Source organism: Tursiops truncatus, chromosome 1 (genome assembly GCF_011762595.2).
Source record: "Tursiops truncatus isolate mTurTru1 chromosome 1, mTurTru1.mat.Y, whole genome shotgun sequence".
NCBI classification, from domain to species: domain Eukaryota; kingdom Metazoa; phylum Chordata; class Mammalia; order Artiodactyla; family Delphinidae; genus Tursiops; species Tursiops truncatus.
In genome coordinates, this window is record NC_047034.1 from 34,663,346 (window position 1) to 34,681,712 (window position 18,367).

General features: G+C 42.4%; 1 protein-coding gene across 3 annotated transcripts; it reads left to right on the forward strand.

Annotated features, from left to right (window-relative positions):
* The first annotated feature begins 216 nt into the window (after positions 1–216).
* Positions 217–17,110, forward strand: RHEX (regulator of hemoglobinization and erythroid cell expansion). Of its 3 annotated transcripts, none has more exons than XM_004315903.4 (6): positions 217–337; positions 12,690–12,930; positions 13,162–13,262; positions 14,315–14,458; positions 15,764–15,825; positions 16,316–17,110. In XM_004315903.4, the coding sequence occupies exons 2-6, from the start codon at positions 12,920–12,922 to the stop codon at positions 16,514–16,516; spliced, it is 519 nt and encodes a 172-aa protein (XP_004315951.1). In that variant the 5' UTR covers positions 217–337; positions 12,690–12,919; the 3' UTR covers positions 16,517–17,110. The 3 variants fall into 3 exon arrangements, with proteins under 3 accessions (XP_004315951.1, XP_019774311.1, XP_033708543.1); XM_019918752.3 differs by having other exon boundaries at positions 12,690–12,824; XM_033852652.2 differs by lacking the exons at positions 217–337; positions 12,690–12,930; positions 13,162–13,262 and adding an exon at positions 13,423–13,620.
* Positions 17,111–18,367: the final 1,257 nt, after the last annotated feature.

An 18,367-nucleotide genomic window follows, 5' to 3' on the forward strand; every position in this document is an offset into this window, starting at 1 on the left:
TGTGCATATTTGTGGAATTTAAACATTTGTTCACATGGAGGGAAAGAGACGACTAACCTCCATCGATGTAAACTGTCTGCATGGAGCAGTAGGGTAGAGCCCTGCCAAGAGAGACAGGAGGTGTTGTCTGTTGCTTCACCCCGCTCTACAAAACTGAGCTAGATTATTATCTTCTGAGCAGCATGCCCTCACCCTATTGGAAATGATGAAACATTGGCGACTGACCTTCAGTGACTGAGAAGCTTCCGGGTGGGGCTGGGGGGTGGTGAGGGAGATGTTTCCATCAGGTCATCGCTGAAACAGAGGCTGGGATCAGAACTTTCTCATGGTCCTGGGGGTAAGTATTGTCTGGGCACATAGGATTTTAAATTAGTTTGAGGAGTGTGTGTCTGTTTGTGAACATGTATGTGTAGAAGTTTCAGAGGAGGTTCTCTGTTTATGTGTTAGAATGCCAGGGTGTGGAATTCAATTGCCATTGGCTTGGAGTGAACTTAAGGTTTGTCAGTGTGCACTTTATGGACATGAGTCTCTTGCTCCTGAGACCTGAGATCTGTCTTCAGTAGCAGCAGTGTCCTTAAGGGCTCTGGCTAGAAGGTAAATAAACTATGGATGCAGACAGAACCAGATCCAAAGAACTTTGCTGAATGTTTGTAATCCTCAGTTTCCTCATCTGTAAAATGGGTATAAAACCAGCCACCTTTCAGTGTTGCTATGAGGATTACAGAAAATATACATTTAGTGCCGAGTCCAGTACTCTATCAATAGTAGCTATAAATTATTTACTCTTTTAAAGTCAACTGGGAACCAGATCCCAGAGAATATCTCCCTGCAGGAGATATTTCCCTTAAAATTCATTCTGAGCTACAAAGAACTGGGATGTGTGGAGGGAAGGGAACCAGCCTGGCAGTTTAAAAATGTTATGAATGAGAATCAGAAAATGTACACTGTCAAAAAAAAAGCCAGGCAAACATCTGGGCAAGGAAAAGCCAACAACAGCAACAGCAAAATATAATAGCTGACTCTAACATAGAGCTTACTATGTCCCAGGAACTGTTAAGAGCATCACGTAGATTAATTCATTTAATCCTCACAACAACTCTGAAAATATAGGTGCTGTTCATAGCTTCTCTTTATGATTGAGGAAACTGAGGCACAAAGGTGTTGAGAGGCTTGACTGAAGTCAGTGACAGAAAACTCTTCAAGAATACTTTAGCATAGAAGAGTGTTCTTAGAGCAGGCTTCTCTCCATTGTCCCTGCAGCCTGGGAGCTCAGAAGTGTAGACCAGGCACTCAAGGAAGACTTGGTTATTGGTCGACTCTGCTCTTGTTTGAGGCACTGACCCTGTGTGGGCTTCGGCAACCCTACTCAGTACAATGCCTTGAGTAGGATCAGCTGTGTAATCAGCAGGGCCCCGTACAAATGGACATCTTGGACCCCTTTTTAAAAATTATTAAGAATTTAAAGATGGCAACAGCAGAGCACTAAACCCATCATGGGGCCCTTCTGAGCATGAGGTCCTACTGGACTCCACAGGAGACGTGCCCATGGCCCTGAGACCCAGTAATGAGGCAGGAACAGTGCTGGAAAGTTCCATGGTCTCACTTACCCCTCTTGACAAATTATGTGAGGGAGGCCTCTGGCTTTCTAATTAGCAGAGGAGAAAATTGAGACTCAGGGACATCAAGTGCCCTCCACCAAGCTTAAACAGTGTTTATTATATGCAAACTGATTGAACTGCAATGAGTACAGAATGTTACAAAGTGCTTTTCCCCACACGTTGTCTCTAAATATTGTGCCAGGAATTGTGGAGCTAAAGTATGGACTAGACATGGTCCCAGCCACCAAAGCGCTCACAAACTGAGCATAATCTGAGGAAGGTGTTTAGTTTCTCTAAAATTTAGTTGGTCAATTCTATAAAATTTAGTTGGCCCCTCCAATTCACCTGGAGCTTTGCAGAACTAGCAAAATGACTCCTGAAGTTGCTTGCAATTCTTTGTCCTGCTGATTTAGTCTCGGTACTAAGTTTCATTCATCTCAGGTAATTGTAAAAATGCTTTCTCTCAAATCACCAAGTTGCATTCATCTCAAGTACTTTCTTGGAAAAAATGCTTTCCGTCAAATTACTAGTTAGAAATTTTGGATGACTTATTTTCCTCCTAAAAAATTGGCTGTGCCTGCAAGTATAAATCCGTGTGACTGGAGATGTGGCTTAGCTGGTTGAGATTCAAAGTTGCTATTTCTGGTTAATTTGAGTCTTATCCTTTATGTCGTTTTAGACTCATGGAATTCTCATGGAACAACAACATGTCAGAACTAAATCTATTTATCTCACCCCTTTCAGTTTCTAGACAGGGAAACTGAGACTCAGAGAGAGGAAGCAAGGTGTCCAAGGTGGCTGAGTTTAAAAAGTTGCCGAGCTGGAATGTTGATCCAGGTTCTCATTTTATAGTCCAGATGCGTCCCAACTGCCTGGGGTGAGGCCCCTGCAATGGTGACCAGAGCTGAAGGAAATCCAGAGACAATTTCTCTGATACCCAGGACAGATGTGACGCCCTAGCCCTCTGTCGTCCTTTTCTCCGTGGTGTTTGTCAGACGCGATTTCCTCCCTTTTCACAGCTAGGTACTTGGACCTTCTCTGTCTCCTGGTGCGTGGACATGGTGACAGTCATAGGAGCAGGGACTGTTTAGGACCAAGGACCTCCCAGGACCATATAGCTTTGTTTATGGGTTGCTTATACCTCCCACCTGAAAATCATGTGTGAGCCCCTGTGGAAATGGGTGCATTTATATAGGTAAGCCAATTTGGGGTTGAACGTTCTGTTCTAGTGTGAGGATCACCCCTGTTGTGCACCTATATATGCCAGGCACTCGACTAAGCTTCTTAAATACTATGTGCAGTGTGGCGAAGGCTCTCGCTCCAAACAGCCTGGGTTTGAATTCTTTCTCCTGCATGGCGGATTAGAGCCTGGTTTTCTCATATGTAAAATGGGGACAGCAATATTATCTACCACATAAGGTTGTTATTTTGAGGCTTAAATGAGATAATTTATGCAAAATGTTTTGCATGATGCTGGCATAAAGTAAACACAAAACATGTGTGAGTTAAAAAAATGAAACAGGTGACGTCCTCATTTTTCCCATAAAACACTGGGGCCTGACAAGAGAAAGCAAGTCACAGCTAAGGAAGGCCAGAGTTGGAATCCCCAGCCAAGTTCACCTGGCCACTAAGTCCCTGTTCCTCACCATTTTCCTGCCCTTACTTGTAAGGTTGCCTGGCAGCATACTCAGCTTTCTCCCATATCATCTTATTCCCATGTGGTCAAATCTATAGTGAACTTTGTTGAAGACAATTAATTCCACTAAAACTGTCCCCTACAGCCAGGGTCGGCAGACACCTTTAGCTGGAGTGCTGTGCTCCCCACTCTCCACCCATCCATCACCCACTGTTCTTCGAATAATACCCTCTCAGTGAATCCTCTCTGAATATTCTATTGCATGGGGATCTCTTTTTCCTCTAAAACATTACGTACTATTGATAACACGCCTTCTGACAATTCATCATGCTTTGTTGTGGCATCTCTTGTATTTTTTGATTTTTTTTACACATTAATGTCTTGATTTTCCAAGTACAACATGAACTCTTGGAAGTTCAGGTAGTGTTCTCTCCTTTTCCGTGGCCATCAGGGTATTTTACCCAGGACCACACACATAGACCACTTCATAAAAGTTTGATTGACTGAAATTCAGACATTTAGCTGATTATCTCAATGTTATATTAATATGGTGAGATAGAATTTAGATGTAAATAAAATGTTTATGTAGATAAATTTGGTCTCATGCTAATTTAAGCTACTCAGAAATTCTAGACTTGTTTCCATACTCTTAAAATATTTTCCTGATAGGAAAAAATCATCCAGAACATTTCAGTACCTACTTTTGTTAACATTTAGGTATATTTTCTTCCATTTCCCCGTTTTGAAAATAGATTCCCCAATTTAATTTTCATAAATGTATATTCATGAGAAAATTTATATTTGATACGCAAAATAATTATCAATGAGTTATTCTGGATTTGATTAACTGAATCAGGCGAATTGAGGCGTGGGGGTTATTAAACTAATAGACAAAAAAATTTTAATGACCTAGAGTTTTTTTTTTTTCTTTACAAATATTCATTCTTTTTATATTTACTTTTTACAAGGTTGTGATCATATTGTATATTGTATACTGTATATATATATATATATATATATATATATATATATATATATACTGATAAAGTACAAGTTAAATATAACTGTCTTGTACTTTTTCACAGAAGACTCCTTCCTTAGATTAATTTTTCCTAAACATAATTTTAGGTGTATAATATTCCATCCTATACCTTTGCCCTAATTTATTTAATCTTTGTTTTTCAATCAGATTGTTTTCCATTTTTCACTTTTATAATCCACAGTGGGTAGAACTACCTTGCAATAACGCCTTTGATCTCATTCCAAATTGTCTGTTGAATTGTCTATTCCTCGCCTTTTACCAATTTATCATTTGGGGAGTGCTAGGATTTTTCTTAACAATTTTTGTAAAAGCAAAACATAAAATCTTTTAAAATTGTATTGCACATACTTTCTCTAGTTTTTTTGTCTGTTTGCCTTTAAATTTTTAACATATTAAGTTTTAATATTTTAGAACCAAATCTATTTTTCTTGTATTGCTTTGTGATTTCTTCTGTTGCACATAAACTGAGAAAGTTTTCTCTCATCTGGGGATTTAATAAATATTATTGAATATGTGAATATCCAATCCTATTTCCTTCTAATTTTAATGTCTCAATTTAAAAGTATTTACCTCCTTAATCCCTTTGTAATTTATTTTGTCATATCGTGTCTGAATCGAAGATATTTTCTTTTTCCCTATAGGTAGCGAATTCATTATCCTGTGTGCAAAATTTCTTAAATAACCCTTTCCTTTCCTCCCCCTGCTTCGTGAACCACTTTTATAATATATGTGTTATATGTAGTTATATTTTACAAGTCTACGCTACTTTTAAAAAGTGATATGTCTGGAACCCACTTTGTCACAATTCCTTTCCAAACAAGTTTCAACCCTTCTGGATTGTTATTATTTTTTCCCCAGATAAATTTTTGAATAATTTTGAGGTGTAGAAAATTCTCATTCTAATTTTGATTGGAATTATATTGGACCAATAAATCAATTTCAAAGTGATTTATATTTAGTCGTTTAGCTTCCCAATCTGAAACCCATGAGATGTCTTTCTTTCAAAGACTTTTTTAAAGTCTTTTAGATTTCTCAGTGAATTTCTAAAATTTTCTTCAAAATAATTCTTATATTTAAAATTATTCTTAGATATATCTGTTGCGATGCTTGCTAAGGTTCCTGGCTCCCCCTGTCCCCAATTCCATTTTCTAACTGGTTGTTGCTAGAATAATAGCAATATTATTGCTATTAATGGCAATAATTACCAGCAAAGAATGGCTGGTAATTTTAGAATATTTATCATGCCCTCAGGACTTTCCTGAGCAGTCTCATTAATTTCACTAGTTTTTCAATTGATTCTTTTGGGATTTCTAGGTATAAAATCACATCTTTTGCAAATAAGAATAAACTTGACTTTTCCTTGCTCCATTGCATCAGTTATTGTCTGAGGCTCCAGCGCCAGCCTGTCTGGGCACAAAGCCTCATTAACTCTTCTCATTATCTTGGCCAACGTACTTCTCTGTGTCTGAGTTTTGTCCTCTGTAAAATGGAAATAATAATAGTACCTACCTCCTAAGGTGGTTGTGAGAATCAGATGAATTAATACATGTGAAAGTACGCAGAGAACATGGTCAATAAATATTCAGTATTATTATTATAGGTTGGAGAAACTTCCAGCTTCATTTAAAATATTTGATTTATCCATGTTGCATTTATAGTATATAAAAGGCAGCTCCTTGTAATGATTGAGGATTAGACTTTTGAGTCAAATGGGCTTGAGTTTAAAACTTGACTCTTGGGGCTTCCCTGGTGGCACAGTGGTTGAGAGTCTGCCTGCCAGTGCAGGGGACACAGTTTTGAGCCCTGGTCTGGGAAGATCCCACATGCCACAGAGCAACTAGGCCCGTGAGCCACAACTGCTGAGCCTGCGCGTCTAGAGCCTGTGCTCCGCAACGCAAGAGGCCGCGACAGTGAGAGGCCCGCACACTGCGATGAAGAGTGGCCCCCGCTTGCTACAACTAGAGAAAGCCCTCGCACAGAAACGAAGACCCAGCACAGACAAAACTAAAATAAATTAATTAAAAAAACAAAAAAAAACAACAAAAAAACCTTGACTCTTCCAGTTGGGGGACCAGGGTAAATTGGTCAACCTCTCCGAGCCTTGGTGTCCTCATCTAGGAAATGGCAATAATATCTGTTCTTGAAGAGCAAGAAGATAAATAAACCACATGGCAAATACTCAACGTTAGCTTCTATTATTGTAATAATTAATTTCCTGTATATCCCTGGAGTAACTTTTTTTAATTTTTAAAAAATCTTTTATTGGACTATAGTTGATTTACAATGTTGTGTTAGTTTCAGTTGTAGAGCAAAATGAATCAGCCATACATATACATATATCCACTCTTTTTTAGACTCTTTCCCCACATAGGTCATTACAGAGTATTGAGCAGAGTTCCCTGTGCTATACAGTAGGTCCTTATTAGTTATCTATTTTATATATAATAGTGTGGATCTGTCAATCCCAATCTCCCAGTTTATCTCTCCCCGCCCCCTCCCATTCCCCACCAGTAACCATAAGTTTGTTTTCTACATCTGTGACTCTATTTGTTTTGTAAATAAGTTTATTTGTACCTTTTTGTTTTTTTTAGATTCCACACATAAGTGATATTCTATGATATTTGTCTTTCTCTGCCTGACTTTCTTCACTCAGTATGACAATCTCTAGGTCCATCTATATTACTGAGAATGGCATTATTTCATTCTTTTTTATGGCTGAATAACATTCCATTGTATATATATATATATATATATATATATATACCACATCTTCTTTATCCATTCCTGTCGATGGACATTTAGGTTGATTCCATGTCCTGGCTATTGTAAATAGTGCTGCAGTGAACATTGGGGTGCATGTATCTTTTCAAATTATGGTTTTCTCTGGGTATATGCCCAGGAGTGGGATTGCTGGATGATATGGTAGTTCTATTTTTAGTTTTTCAAGGAACCTCCATACTGTTCTCCCTATTGGCTGTACCAATTTACATTCCCACCAACAGTGTAGAAAGGTTCCCTTTTTCCACACCCTCTCCAGTGTTTATTGTTTGTAGATTTTTTGATGATGGCCATTCTGAGCCATGTGAGGTGATACCTCATTGCAGTTTTGATTTGCATTTCTCTAATAATTAGTGATGTTTTCATGTGCTTTTTGGCCATCTGTATGTCTTCTTTGGAGAATTGTCTATTTAGATCTTCCACCCATTTTTTGATTGGGTTGTTTGTTTTTTTGATATTGAGCTGCATGAGCTATTTGTATATTTTGGAGATTAACCCTTTGTCAGTTGCTTCACTTGCAAATATTTTCTCCCATTCTCAGGTTTGTCTTTTCATTTTGTTTATGGTTTCCTTTGCTATGCAAAAGCTTTTAAGTTTAATTAGGTCCCATTTGCTTATTTTTGTTTTTATTTTCATTACTCTAGGAGGTGGATTAAAAAATATTTTGCTGCGATTTATGTCAAAGTGTGTTCTGCCTATGTTCTCCTCTAAGAGTTTTATAGTATCTGGCCTTACATTTAGGCCTTTAATCCATTTTGAGTTTATTTTTGTGTATGGTGTTAGGGAGTGTTTTAATTTCATTCTTTTACATGTGGCTGTCCAGTTTTCCCAGCACCACTTATTGAAGAGACTGTCTTTTCTCCATGTACATTCTTGCCTCCTATGTCATAGATCAGGTGACCATAGGTGTGTGGGTTTATCTCTGGACTTTCTATCCTGTTCCATTGATCTATATTTCTGTTTTTGTGCCAGTAGCATACTGTTTTGATTACTGTAGCTTTGCATTATAGTCTGAAGTCAGGGAGCCTGAGTCCCCTGGAGTAACTTTTGATATAATATTATGTATTTACCTCTGTATTCATAAATGAGATGAGCCTGGAGAGTTTTCCTTTTTTTTTTTTTTTTTTTTTTGGTGCTCTGTGCTCTTTAAAAATTTCAAATGACTCACTGTAAAACTATCTGGACACAAATTTTGAGTACATAGTTTTTTGTGTGTGTGTGTGTGTGTTACGCGGGTCTCTCACTGTTGTGGTCTCTCCCGTTGCGGAGCACAGGCTCCGGACACACAGGCTCAGTGGCCATGGCTCACGGGCCTAGCCGCTCCGTGGCATGTGGGATCTTCCCGGACCGGGGCACAAACCCGTGTCCCCTGCATCGGCAGGCGGACTCTCAACCACTGCGCCACCAGGGAAGCCCTGAGTACATAGTTTTTATAATGCTTTTAATTTCTAAATAATAATAGCTGCCATTTATAGGATGCTTATTACTTTGTGACAAAAGCTAGAATAACTGCTTCTCCTACTGCATCTTATTTCATTCACAGAAGTAGGTATCATTTATATTCATCTATCTAATCCTGAGAATTAGTTATTATTGCTCTCATCTTACAGGCAAGAAAACAGAGGCTTTGAGAGCTTAAATAAGTAGACCCAACTCATGCAGAGGGTGAGCTGGGATGTGAACCCAAGCTGTCTGACTCCAAGTTCTCTGCCCCTAGCAGCTGGAGGGGAACTGAACTTGGATCCCAAATTGTTTTCTTGTTATTTTGCTTTGGTTTTAGTCTGTTTAAGTTTTCTGTGCCTTATGGAATCCGTTTTGCTAATTATATTTTTCTAGGAAATCAATAATTTTATTGATATTTCACAAAAAGAAAATCTCAGGAGTCTCACAGTTTTTGACCCTCTCTGTTTCTGTGGTTATATTCATTATTAGTTTGGTGTATTTATGTTTCCTCCTTTTCTTGATTCTTCAAAACTACATATTCAATTAGGGGAGAAAAGTCTAGTAATATGAAGGAGGCTTGTTGATATTATAAAATGGAAAGAAGTATTTTTTTCTTTCAAAATATTCCATTTCCATCCAGCTATGCTTCCCTTTCCCCTCCTCCAGTCTTTAAAGAACAGAATGCTGAGGGCTAGAAAGAGCCTTAGGAGTACTGTCAAGTGCTGGGCCTAGAAAGGACTTCTACCTGTCCCAGGTCACACAGTTGGCAAGTGACAGAGCCAGGAGGAGGAGCCTGGCTCTCATCTCCCTGTCTTGTTCTCTTATAGCTCAAATTCTTCATTTTAAAGACAATAAGCTGATGAACGCTGCCAAAAAATCTTTTTAAACACTTCATAAAAAAAAACCTTTAAAGCTACTTAATTTTGAAAGATTGATCAAGTCAGCTTAGCAATATTGGTTAGGATTACTTTAATCCATATGATTTTCACATAAATCATCTTCTCTTGTGCACTCTTTCCAGAATATATCTAAACAAAGAAAGCAGGCCTCAGACAGGAAAAGGTGTGTTTTTATTATTTCACCTCTTTTGTTATGCTGTACCTACGAGAAAGGCCACAAGAGAGCTCCTTTATCAGGAGAAGGGGAAACAAGAAAATGGAATTCAGCCCTATCTGGAAGGCTCAGGGTTTCCACCAGGTCTGAAGTAAACGGAAGAAATGTTCTTAGCCCTCTGCTCACGTGTGGTTTGGAGGCAGCTGGCAAGACACTGCATTAATGTGGGGCTGGGTATCCAAACCTGAAAGAGGGCAGGGCAGGACAGTCCCATCTTGATGATGGAATGAAGTGTACGAAACTCTCACATGGTCCAGGCATTTTTTCTGATCATAGTTACATCGAATTGCTCATTTCCCGGTTGTTTGGTGTGTGTGTGTGTGTGTGTGTGTGTGTGTGTGTGTGTGTGTGTGTGCACAAATGAGCAGATGTTTCTGCCGACTGTCTGATCAGCAATCTGCAATTAGACCCTAAGGAACAACCTGCTCATTGAGGTTACGGGCCATTAGCCACTTAAATAATGATATCTGTCATCATTTTCATACCTCATCCTGCCCAGATTTTATTTTCAAACTACTCAAAATGAATGCCTAAGTTTCCAAAAATAGACAGACCCAATTTTAATAGCTCAACTCTAGTCATCATCTTGGTGCAGTGTTTTAGGGTTGAATAATACCTAATAACTACTGAGTGCTTCCCACATGCCTGCCGTTGTATTTAGGTCTTTGTAAACATAACTCCCCAAGCCCACACAAGAACTCTGTGAGGTACATACTATCATTGTCCCCATTTTACAGGTATAGAAACTGAGACACTGGGAAGTTCAATAATTCACACCTAGAAGGGAACAGAACTTGGATCTATATTGAGATCTGTTTGACTTTTATGCTATATATTGACACAGGTACTGTGTGTCATTTGGCTAGTAAGGTGCTCACAGTATATTAAAATGATAGAAGGATGTATAGGCAACATAGTTTTGTGTAAAGAGACAAAATAAGATATTGTTTTTTTTTTTTTTAATTTATTTTTGGCTGCGTAGAGTCTTCGTTGCTGCGCGCGGGCTTTTCTGTTGTTGCAGCGAGCGGGGCCTACTCTTCGTTGCAGTGCGCGGGCTTCTCACTGCGGTGGGTTCTCTTGTTGCGGAGCATGGGCTCTAGGCATGTGGGCTCAGTAGTTGTGGCTCGCATGCTCTAGAGTGCAGACTCAGTAGTTTTGGTGCACGGGCTTAGTTGCTCTGCGGCATGTGGGATCTTCCCAGACCAGGCCTTGAACCCGTGTCCCCTGCATTGGCAGGCGGATTCTTAACCACTGCGCCACCAGGGAAGCCCAAGATATTGGTTTTAAAATAATGGAACATTTATATAATGCAGTGATTATCAACTGGGGGAAAAAGTGACTGCCTCGGGGACATTTGGAAATGTGTGGGGTCATTTTTAGTCATTTTAGTTGTTGCATTAACCTGTTACACCTGTTATTGGTGGTCCCCCAGGACACAATTCTAGACAACAAGGAACTGCCTGTCTCTGAATGTCAAGAGTACTAAAAAATACTAATAAAATGGAATAGTGGTAATCTTAAATGATGCAAAAAGCTGAAGGTGGTAAACTCAGATGCCTTCAGGGATCAATCAGGGACTGAAAAGTACATGGCCCTCCTCAGGGCATCCGCATACAAATCCTTAAAGCACATTATCAAACAAAGTCATCTAGGCATCAAATTTGGCCTGTGGGCCCCAGATTGAGGCTGTTTAATGAAGGTTTTCTGATCTGGAAATAAGTTTATGATCTGTTAAGCAAAGAAGAAGAGCTCCTGGCAACCTCCAGCTGGCCAACACCCAGCCCTGGAGAGGCAGTGGTGGCGAACCCCACAGCCTCCCTCCCCAGTTCCTGCCTCCCCTCTCTCCCAACTTGGTCCAGGTTTGATCTTGGATAGCCCCAGTGTGAGAACCACACACAGAAACAAAAATGTCAGGACAGGGCTTCCCTGGTGGCGCAGTGGTTGAGAGTCCGCCTGCTGATGCAGGGGACACGGGTTCGTGCCCCAGTCCGGGAAGATCCCACATGCCGCGGAGCAGCTGGGCCAGTGAGCCATGGCCGCTGAGCTTGTGCGTCCGGAGCCTGTGCTCCGCAACAGGAGAGGCCGCAACAGTGAGAGGACCGTGTACTGCAAAAAAAAAAAAAAAAAAAATGTCAGGACATTCCACACTGCCCTTATCACTTGGAAATGCTGACTGGGAAAATAAGCCTTACCAGCAATAATAGCCTTTTCAATGTTTACCATCTGCAGGAGGACAGTGGGCCTTCTTGCGGCCCCATCTTGTGCTGAGTAAACATCATTTCAAAGGCTTTGAAACCATCCTGGCTTTTTCTTGCAGTAAACTTCATATTCAGCACCATTTTTTTTTTGACAATAAAAAAATTTTTTTAATTGAAGTATAGTTGATTTACAGTGTTGTGTTAGTTTCTGGTGCACAACAAAGTGATTCAGAATATATATATATATTCTTTCTCATATTCTTTTCCATTATGGTTTATTCCAGGATGTTGAATACAGTTCCCTGTGCTATACACTAGGACCTTGTTGTTTATCTAGTTTATATATAGTAATTTGTATCTGTTAATACCAAACTCCTAATTTATCCCTTTTCAGCACCATGTTGATGGAATTGATATGCTAATTTTTAAAATAACATACTCATGAGGGTGGAACAGTGTTCACAGACAGTCCTGGGCCTAAAGCCCAATGAAGGCACTGAGGGTGTGGGTGAATGTGTGTGCATGTGTGTGTGTGTGTGACACTGGGCTTCTTCACAGAATCTCCCTCAGTGTGTTTGCTCCTGTTAGACCCCTTTGTGCTTCCAGCAGCAGGTAAGGCTCCCGGAGCAGAGATGAATGGTTGGGGGTGTAGGCTTGGATGTAGAGCTCAAATCCAGGCCTGGCTGTATGGCCTCAGACTCCTCCCTCAGCCCTCTAGATCTCACATTGCTCCTTATAAAAGGAGGGTAGTGACATCTAGGTCACGGGATTGTGCGAATCAGGTAGGATGGCGGGTGTGCCGGGGGCTCAACCCTGTGGCGGGCAGCGAGCGAGTACCCACCGGTTGGCAGGTGCTAATATTGTTACTGCCTATTTTGTAGATTCAAAAACTGGAATCTGGGGAGAGGAAAGCAAACGACCCTCTAGCAGCCAAGACTTCCCAGGAGTCCTGACCCACTGCCTCGCCTCCGTGGGTCTCCAGGGCAGTCCCGCTCTTGGTGCTGCCTGGACACGAGGTACCCCCAGTGGTTCCATCCACGTCTCTTCCTGCTGCCCCTGAGAGAGCCCAAGCCCCTCTCGCGACCTGTGACGGCCCTGCGAGGAACTTGTCATGCTGACGGAGTGAGTGGCCCGGGAAGAGCCAGCCCAGGTTCCCATCAGGCTGATGGATGTAGCCAGCTTCTAAGTGTGCACATCACCCTCCCCGGCCCCTAAAGCCTTCCCATTTGAGAGGGAAGAGACCCAAGACGCACAGCAACACCCGCAGGCTGCCTCTGGCTTGGGGCAGGGATGGGTTTGCAGCCGTCTCGGTACCTCTGCAACCTCTAACCTGATTTCCTCGTTTCCCAACAGAGAAATGAAGGTCTGGCACGGAATAGTGATCGCAGTGGTGTCTCTGGTACTGCAGGCCTGCCTCCTCGCAGCCCTCAACTACCTGCTCAGCAGGCACATGGGTAACTGGCTCAACATCCTCTTCCCTCCCGGTTCCCCTCAGGGACCACTCCCGAGCCTGCAGCAAGATGAGCCCCCTTTGGAGTCCCCGAATATCACTACTTGAGGAATCCCTGGCCAGATGCCCCTTCACCCCACCAACGTCTAAGCCGGTAATCCCCACCCTGACCCAACCTATCTGCGGTTGGGAATGATGGCTCAGAGTCCTTCCACTGCCCAGACAAGCTTCTGCCTAGAGACAAGCTGCTGCGATGCTCCTGAGGGTGCGCTCACTTAACCTGAGCCTGGTGAATTTCCTTCATCCCTGCCAAGGGACTTAATGTGAAGAAATGGCCTTGAATTACAACAGAAGGGCGAATGGTATGGTTAGACTAAGAAATTAGCTTAAATTCCTGAGCTGATTTGCAGTAGGAAAGTAGGAGGCTCGGTCCAGGGAAGACATTACAATTAAGGAAAATAAAACTGCTTTGGCTGTGCTAAGACAAGGGATTGGGCAAGATGGTGTATGTCTAAGCTACTCTAGTCAATCATTCATTCAATACAACAGGGAACAAAATAAAAATCCCTGCACTTATGGACCTTACATTCTATGGGTAACACAGACAGCGGACAAGTAAAATGTGTGTTAGGTTACGGTAAGTGCTAGGGAGAAAAAAAATGAAGCAAGGCAAGGAGATATGAATTGGATGGGGGTCAGCATCCCTGAGAGGCTGACACTTGAGTCTAAACCTGAGGGAAGTGAGGAAGTGAGCCACACCTACAAAGGCCATAAGCCAGGAGAGTTTGTTCATAACAGCAGAAGCAAAGGGGCTGGGTGGCTGGAGCTGAGGTGGGGCAGGGAGAGGAAGGAGGAGTGAGGCCCAGAGGGCCTTCAGGCTGGGACTTTGGATTTTACTGCAAGTGAGGCGAGGGGCATTGCAGGGTTCTGAGCAGAGGAGTGCTGAGGTTTGAGGAGATCCCTCTGTCAATTTTCTCTAATGAGAGCTGTGCTCACGGATAGGATGAGCCTGACCTAGCGAACTTTCACTTTTGACTCTTGCCCTGTCCCTTCTAGCTCAGGAGAATGAACGGATACTGAAAAGGGCCAAGCACAAGGTCCCCAGGCCCAGCCCTGCCCACTGCTGCCCGCCTGCTGCCAAGAAGACGAAGGAGCCTAGGGCAGAGAGAAGCACTCCCGTGCCTAAGCCCCGTTACCCACGTGAGTACAGGGGTGGGGGGAGAACGTGTCACAAAGCTTATTCTGCTCTGTCTGGACTCCCGGGGAGCCTCCCTGCAGCAGCCCTAGTCTGTCCTACCCAAACCACTAGCCCGAGGATTCCTCACACCCTCCCCAGTACAGGCCAAGCCAGGCCCCCATTTTCAGAAGGTTGTTCATCCTATCCAGTGGGGCAGATTGCATTGGGTTTGTGTGGGTCTAAGTTCTTCTCTAGCTTTGGTCACGTGTGAATGGCTGCCGTGGAGGACCGGGGGCTGTCTCTGCTCCTGTCTTTGTGACACTATGGCATCTCTTCTTCTACCTGCCCGTTAGTGGTGGAGCCGAGATTTCAACTGCCTCTGTCTGCCCCCAGCCATGGCATCTGGGCACTTTAATAAATCTGAGTCTTGGTGATGGCTCACATCTCTATCCCCCTCTGGCAAGTGAACCAACAGGGACATCACGTTCTCGTTTTCTCTCTCTTTCAGCTTGGGAGACCCACCAGGTCACTATTCACATAGTGGAAACTGCCGCTTCCACAGCAAGAGAGTCACTCACCAGAGATTGCTCTTTCCACTGCTTCATCTTTTGGTTGATTTGAGTTTGCTCCGTCCTTCTAAATTTTATCTTTTCAGTTGGAGAAATCTGGTTGTCAGCCTTCCTCGCCACCAAGATAAGGCCTCAATGCATGTGGGAATCGGAAGATGCCATTTGCATGAACTCATGGTCTCAATGGAAGGGGAGAGGCATGGGCCTCGCCACAACCCCTGATCCTGATGCTTCCCTGAAGCCTGGTCAGAATCAAAGACTCCATGGTTGGCAGGGACCTCAGAGATCATCGTCCAACCTTCTGTGTTACAGGGGACAAGACCAGGGCACAAAAAGGAATGTAACCTACCTGGCGTTAGTGACAGGTTTAGATTAGAAGCTGTGCCTGTGATTTCTGGGGCCAGAGCTCTTTGCCTTGGGCCACAGCGGCTCAGCATGCCCCGCCTACTCCCCTTCCAGCAGATAGCCCTTCCCAAGCACAGTCCAGCCTGGTGCGCTTGGTATTACTTTTAGGTGGAGCTGGACAAAGCAGCAGTGCCTGGACTCTTGGACATGTTCCTCATTATTTTGGGAGGCTCACCTCTTTCTCTGTTCTATTCCTTTTTCCTCTTTGGGGGGCTCTGTATCTCTCTCCCCCACTCCTCTTTGAGTTCCTCGTTCTGTCTCTGTCTTCATCTCATTCTCCCTTCCATTGCCTCTATCCTCTCTTTACACCCTTTGGCTTTCTTTAGAAGAAGAACAGTTTCTATTTCACCCTAGATGACAGTGACACGTCCTCAGACAGCTCCGACAGCTCAGACAGCTCACCTCCCACCCACCAGGTAATGGACACTCCCAATGATCCGAGCCCTCCATATGCAGTCTGGGGTCACTGTGGCTCCAGAGACGGGAGTAAGGAAGGAGGTGCTTCTGGAGGCATTACATCATCTTTAGGTGAGGGTGGTTGGGCTTTCATTCCCAGGCCCGTATCAGCACAGAGCATCAAAACAAAGTGGGTCTGAGTGAGCTATAAAAATGAAGGTGCTAACGGGAAACCCCTTTCTCCCATGTCCCAGTCACTGACCAAGGTCCACTCTGAGTCCTGACCTCACTTGGATTAAGTCTCCACGTCTTTCTTCCTTAAACCCATTCATTCCCACAGGCACAAGGAGCAATATTCCTCATTGCCCTGACCCTGCTCTCAGACACAGCTACCTGGGACCCAGGTTCTTTCCCATCCAGCCTAGGGCGAGCCTCTTTGAGTGAGAGTTGAGTACCTCCTCCAAACATGGTAAGAATCTTGACCAAATTTCTTTGCTTTTTTCCCCTAAGGCCACCAAGGATGTGAACTACACACAAGTGGACTTTTCAGCTCCTGGAAGACGAAGAAATGACTCTGTCCTGGACTATGAGAACATAAAGGAAGCCACAGATTATGTCAATGTCAAACCAAAAAGCCACAAGCCCAGTTTCTGGACTTTTGTGAACACTGGTGTCTTTGAGCCAGTGGAATACAGCCAAGTGGCCATGTGAATTCTAGGCTTTTTAATGGGGCGTAGTTCCTTATGCATTCTTGCACTTATTTTGTAGGCGGACTAGTGTTTGGTTATTTTTTTTGACAAGGAAATAGGAGAAAAAGTATGCCTGTATGTCAGCAAGGAATATTCGGATTAGGAAGAACTTCCAGGTTAAGTATGAAAACACTGGCGCATATCAGTAGAGAAAGTGATGAAGTCTCTCTCCATAAAAAAAATTTTAAAGATTTTAATCAACTGTAGTAGAGTTCTGTTTGACAGTCTTATGATTAAATGCCTCTCTGAGCTATTTAATTATAGGTAATAAACAACTTCCTTAAAATTTTTAAATAAAACAGCAACTACAGGTTCCTCTTTTCCTCTGGCTTAACCTTGCATCCTGTTCCTTTATCAGTATTGTATCTTGCTGAGTAATCCTGCTCTGCCCTCAGAACGTTAAATAATGCATTTGGAAAGCTCACCGTTACTTAACCTTTGAATCTGCTGTTCTTAGGAAAGAAAGATGACAGAGTAGTAAATGCCAACTAGCATCACAATCTGTTATTCCAAAAAAGCTTTCCAAATTCAATCCAATAAAAATCAATATCCATTCTCGGTTTGTGGTTGTTGTTGTTTTTACTTTTACTACCAATTAGTAGTAGAAGAACACTTTCTTAACTTGATTAAGAACAGCTTATCTGAAACCAGCTAATGGCATGATATTTAACTGTAAGGTCCTAGACGCAGTCCTATTAAATCATGAACAAAGTAGGAATGTCCAAAAGCCTGACATTTCTTTACTATCTAACATTGCTCTAGAAATTCTAATCAGTGCAATAAAACAGTTAACAAAAATAAGGCTGTAACTATGGAAGAGGAGGATAAGTCTGTCATTGTTTACGATATGCTAGAGAATTAACTATGTTTTAAAATTAATAACATGCAGTTAGCAGTGACTAGATAAATATATAACTTATTTTCCCAACAGCTAATTAAGACACAAAATGAAAAAAAAAATTGCTCACAATAACTAAGCAAACATCTCAAAAATGGAAACCCCATTATAAAGCAGAAACTAACACACCATTGTAAAGCAATTAGACTCCAATAAAAATGCTTAAAAAAAAAATAAAAGGAAACCCTAGAAATACTCCTAGCCAAATTCAAACCCCAGATGAGTGGCATTCAGGTCTAGAGACCATTCATTAACTGTGCGCCATCTGCTGGCTATAAATGACCTTTCTAGCCCTGGTACTGAGGGGGGTGGGGGGGAGGGGCAGGGGCAGCTTTCATCTTCCCAGGTTCCTCTTCCCCAAGATGACCTGAAGAGACGGTTTTGAGTTTCTGGGGCTGGAAACTTTTGACACATGTCCCTACACCTTTTAGCTACCACTGTTGTTCCTCTCCTACTATTGTTTGAACATTTGTGTCCCCCCTCAAAGTTATATGCTGAAATCCTAATCCAAGGTAATGGTATTGGGAGATGGGGCCTTTGGGAGGTTGCTGGATCATGAGGGTGGCAACCTCCTGAATGAGATTAGTGCTCTTAGAAATCCACAGAGCTCCCTAGCGCCTTCCATCATGTGAGGATACAATGAGAGGTCTGCAACCCGGAAGAGGACACTCACCAACCATGCTGGCACCCTCCAAAACTATGAAAAGTAAATATCTGTTGTTTATAAGCCACCCAGTCTATGGTACTTTTTATGGAGCCGTAGGGACCAGGACATCTCCTTAGAAAGCTTTTCTTCTTTTTATTCTTCCAGTTTTACTGAGATATAATTGACATACAGCACTGTATAAGTTTAAGGTGTGCAGCACAATGATTTGACTTACATACGTCATGAAATGATTACCACGATAAGTTCAG

Coding starts and splice junctions, on each gene's coding strand:
- RHEX (XM_004315903.4), top strand. Junction 13,263..14,314: donor CCTGCTCAGCAGGCACATGG/GTAACTGGCTCA, acceptor TGTCCCTTCTAG/CTCAGGAGAATGAACGGATA. Junction 14,459..15,763: donor GCCTAAGCCCCGTTACCCAC/GTGAGTACAGGG, acceptor ATTTCACCCTAG/ATGACAGTGACACGTCCTCA.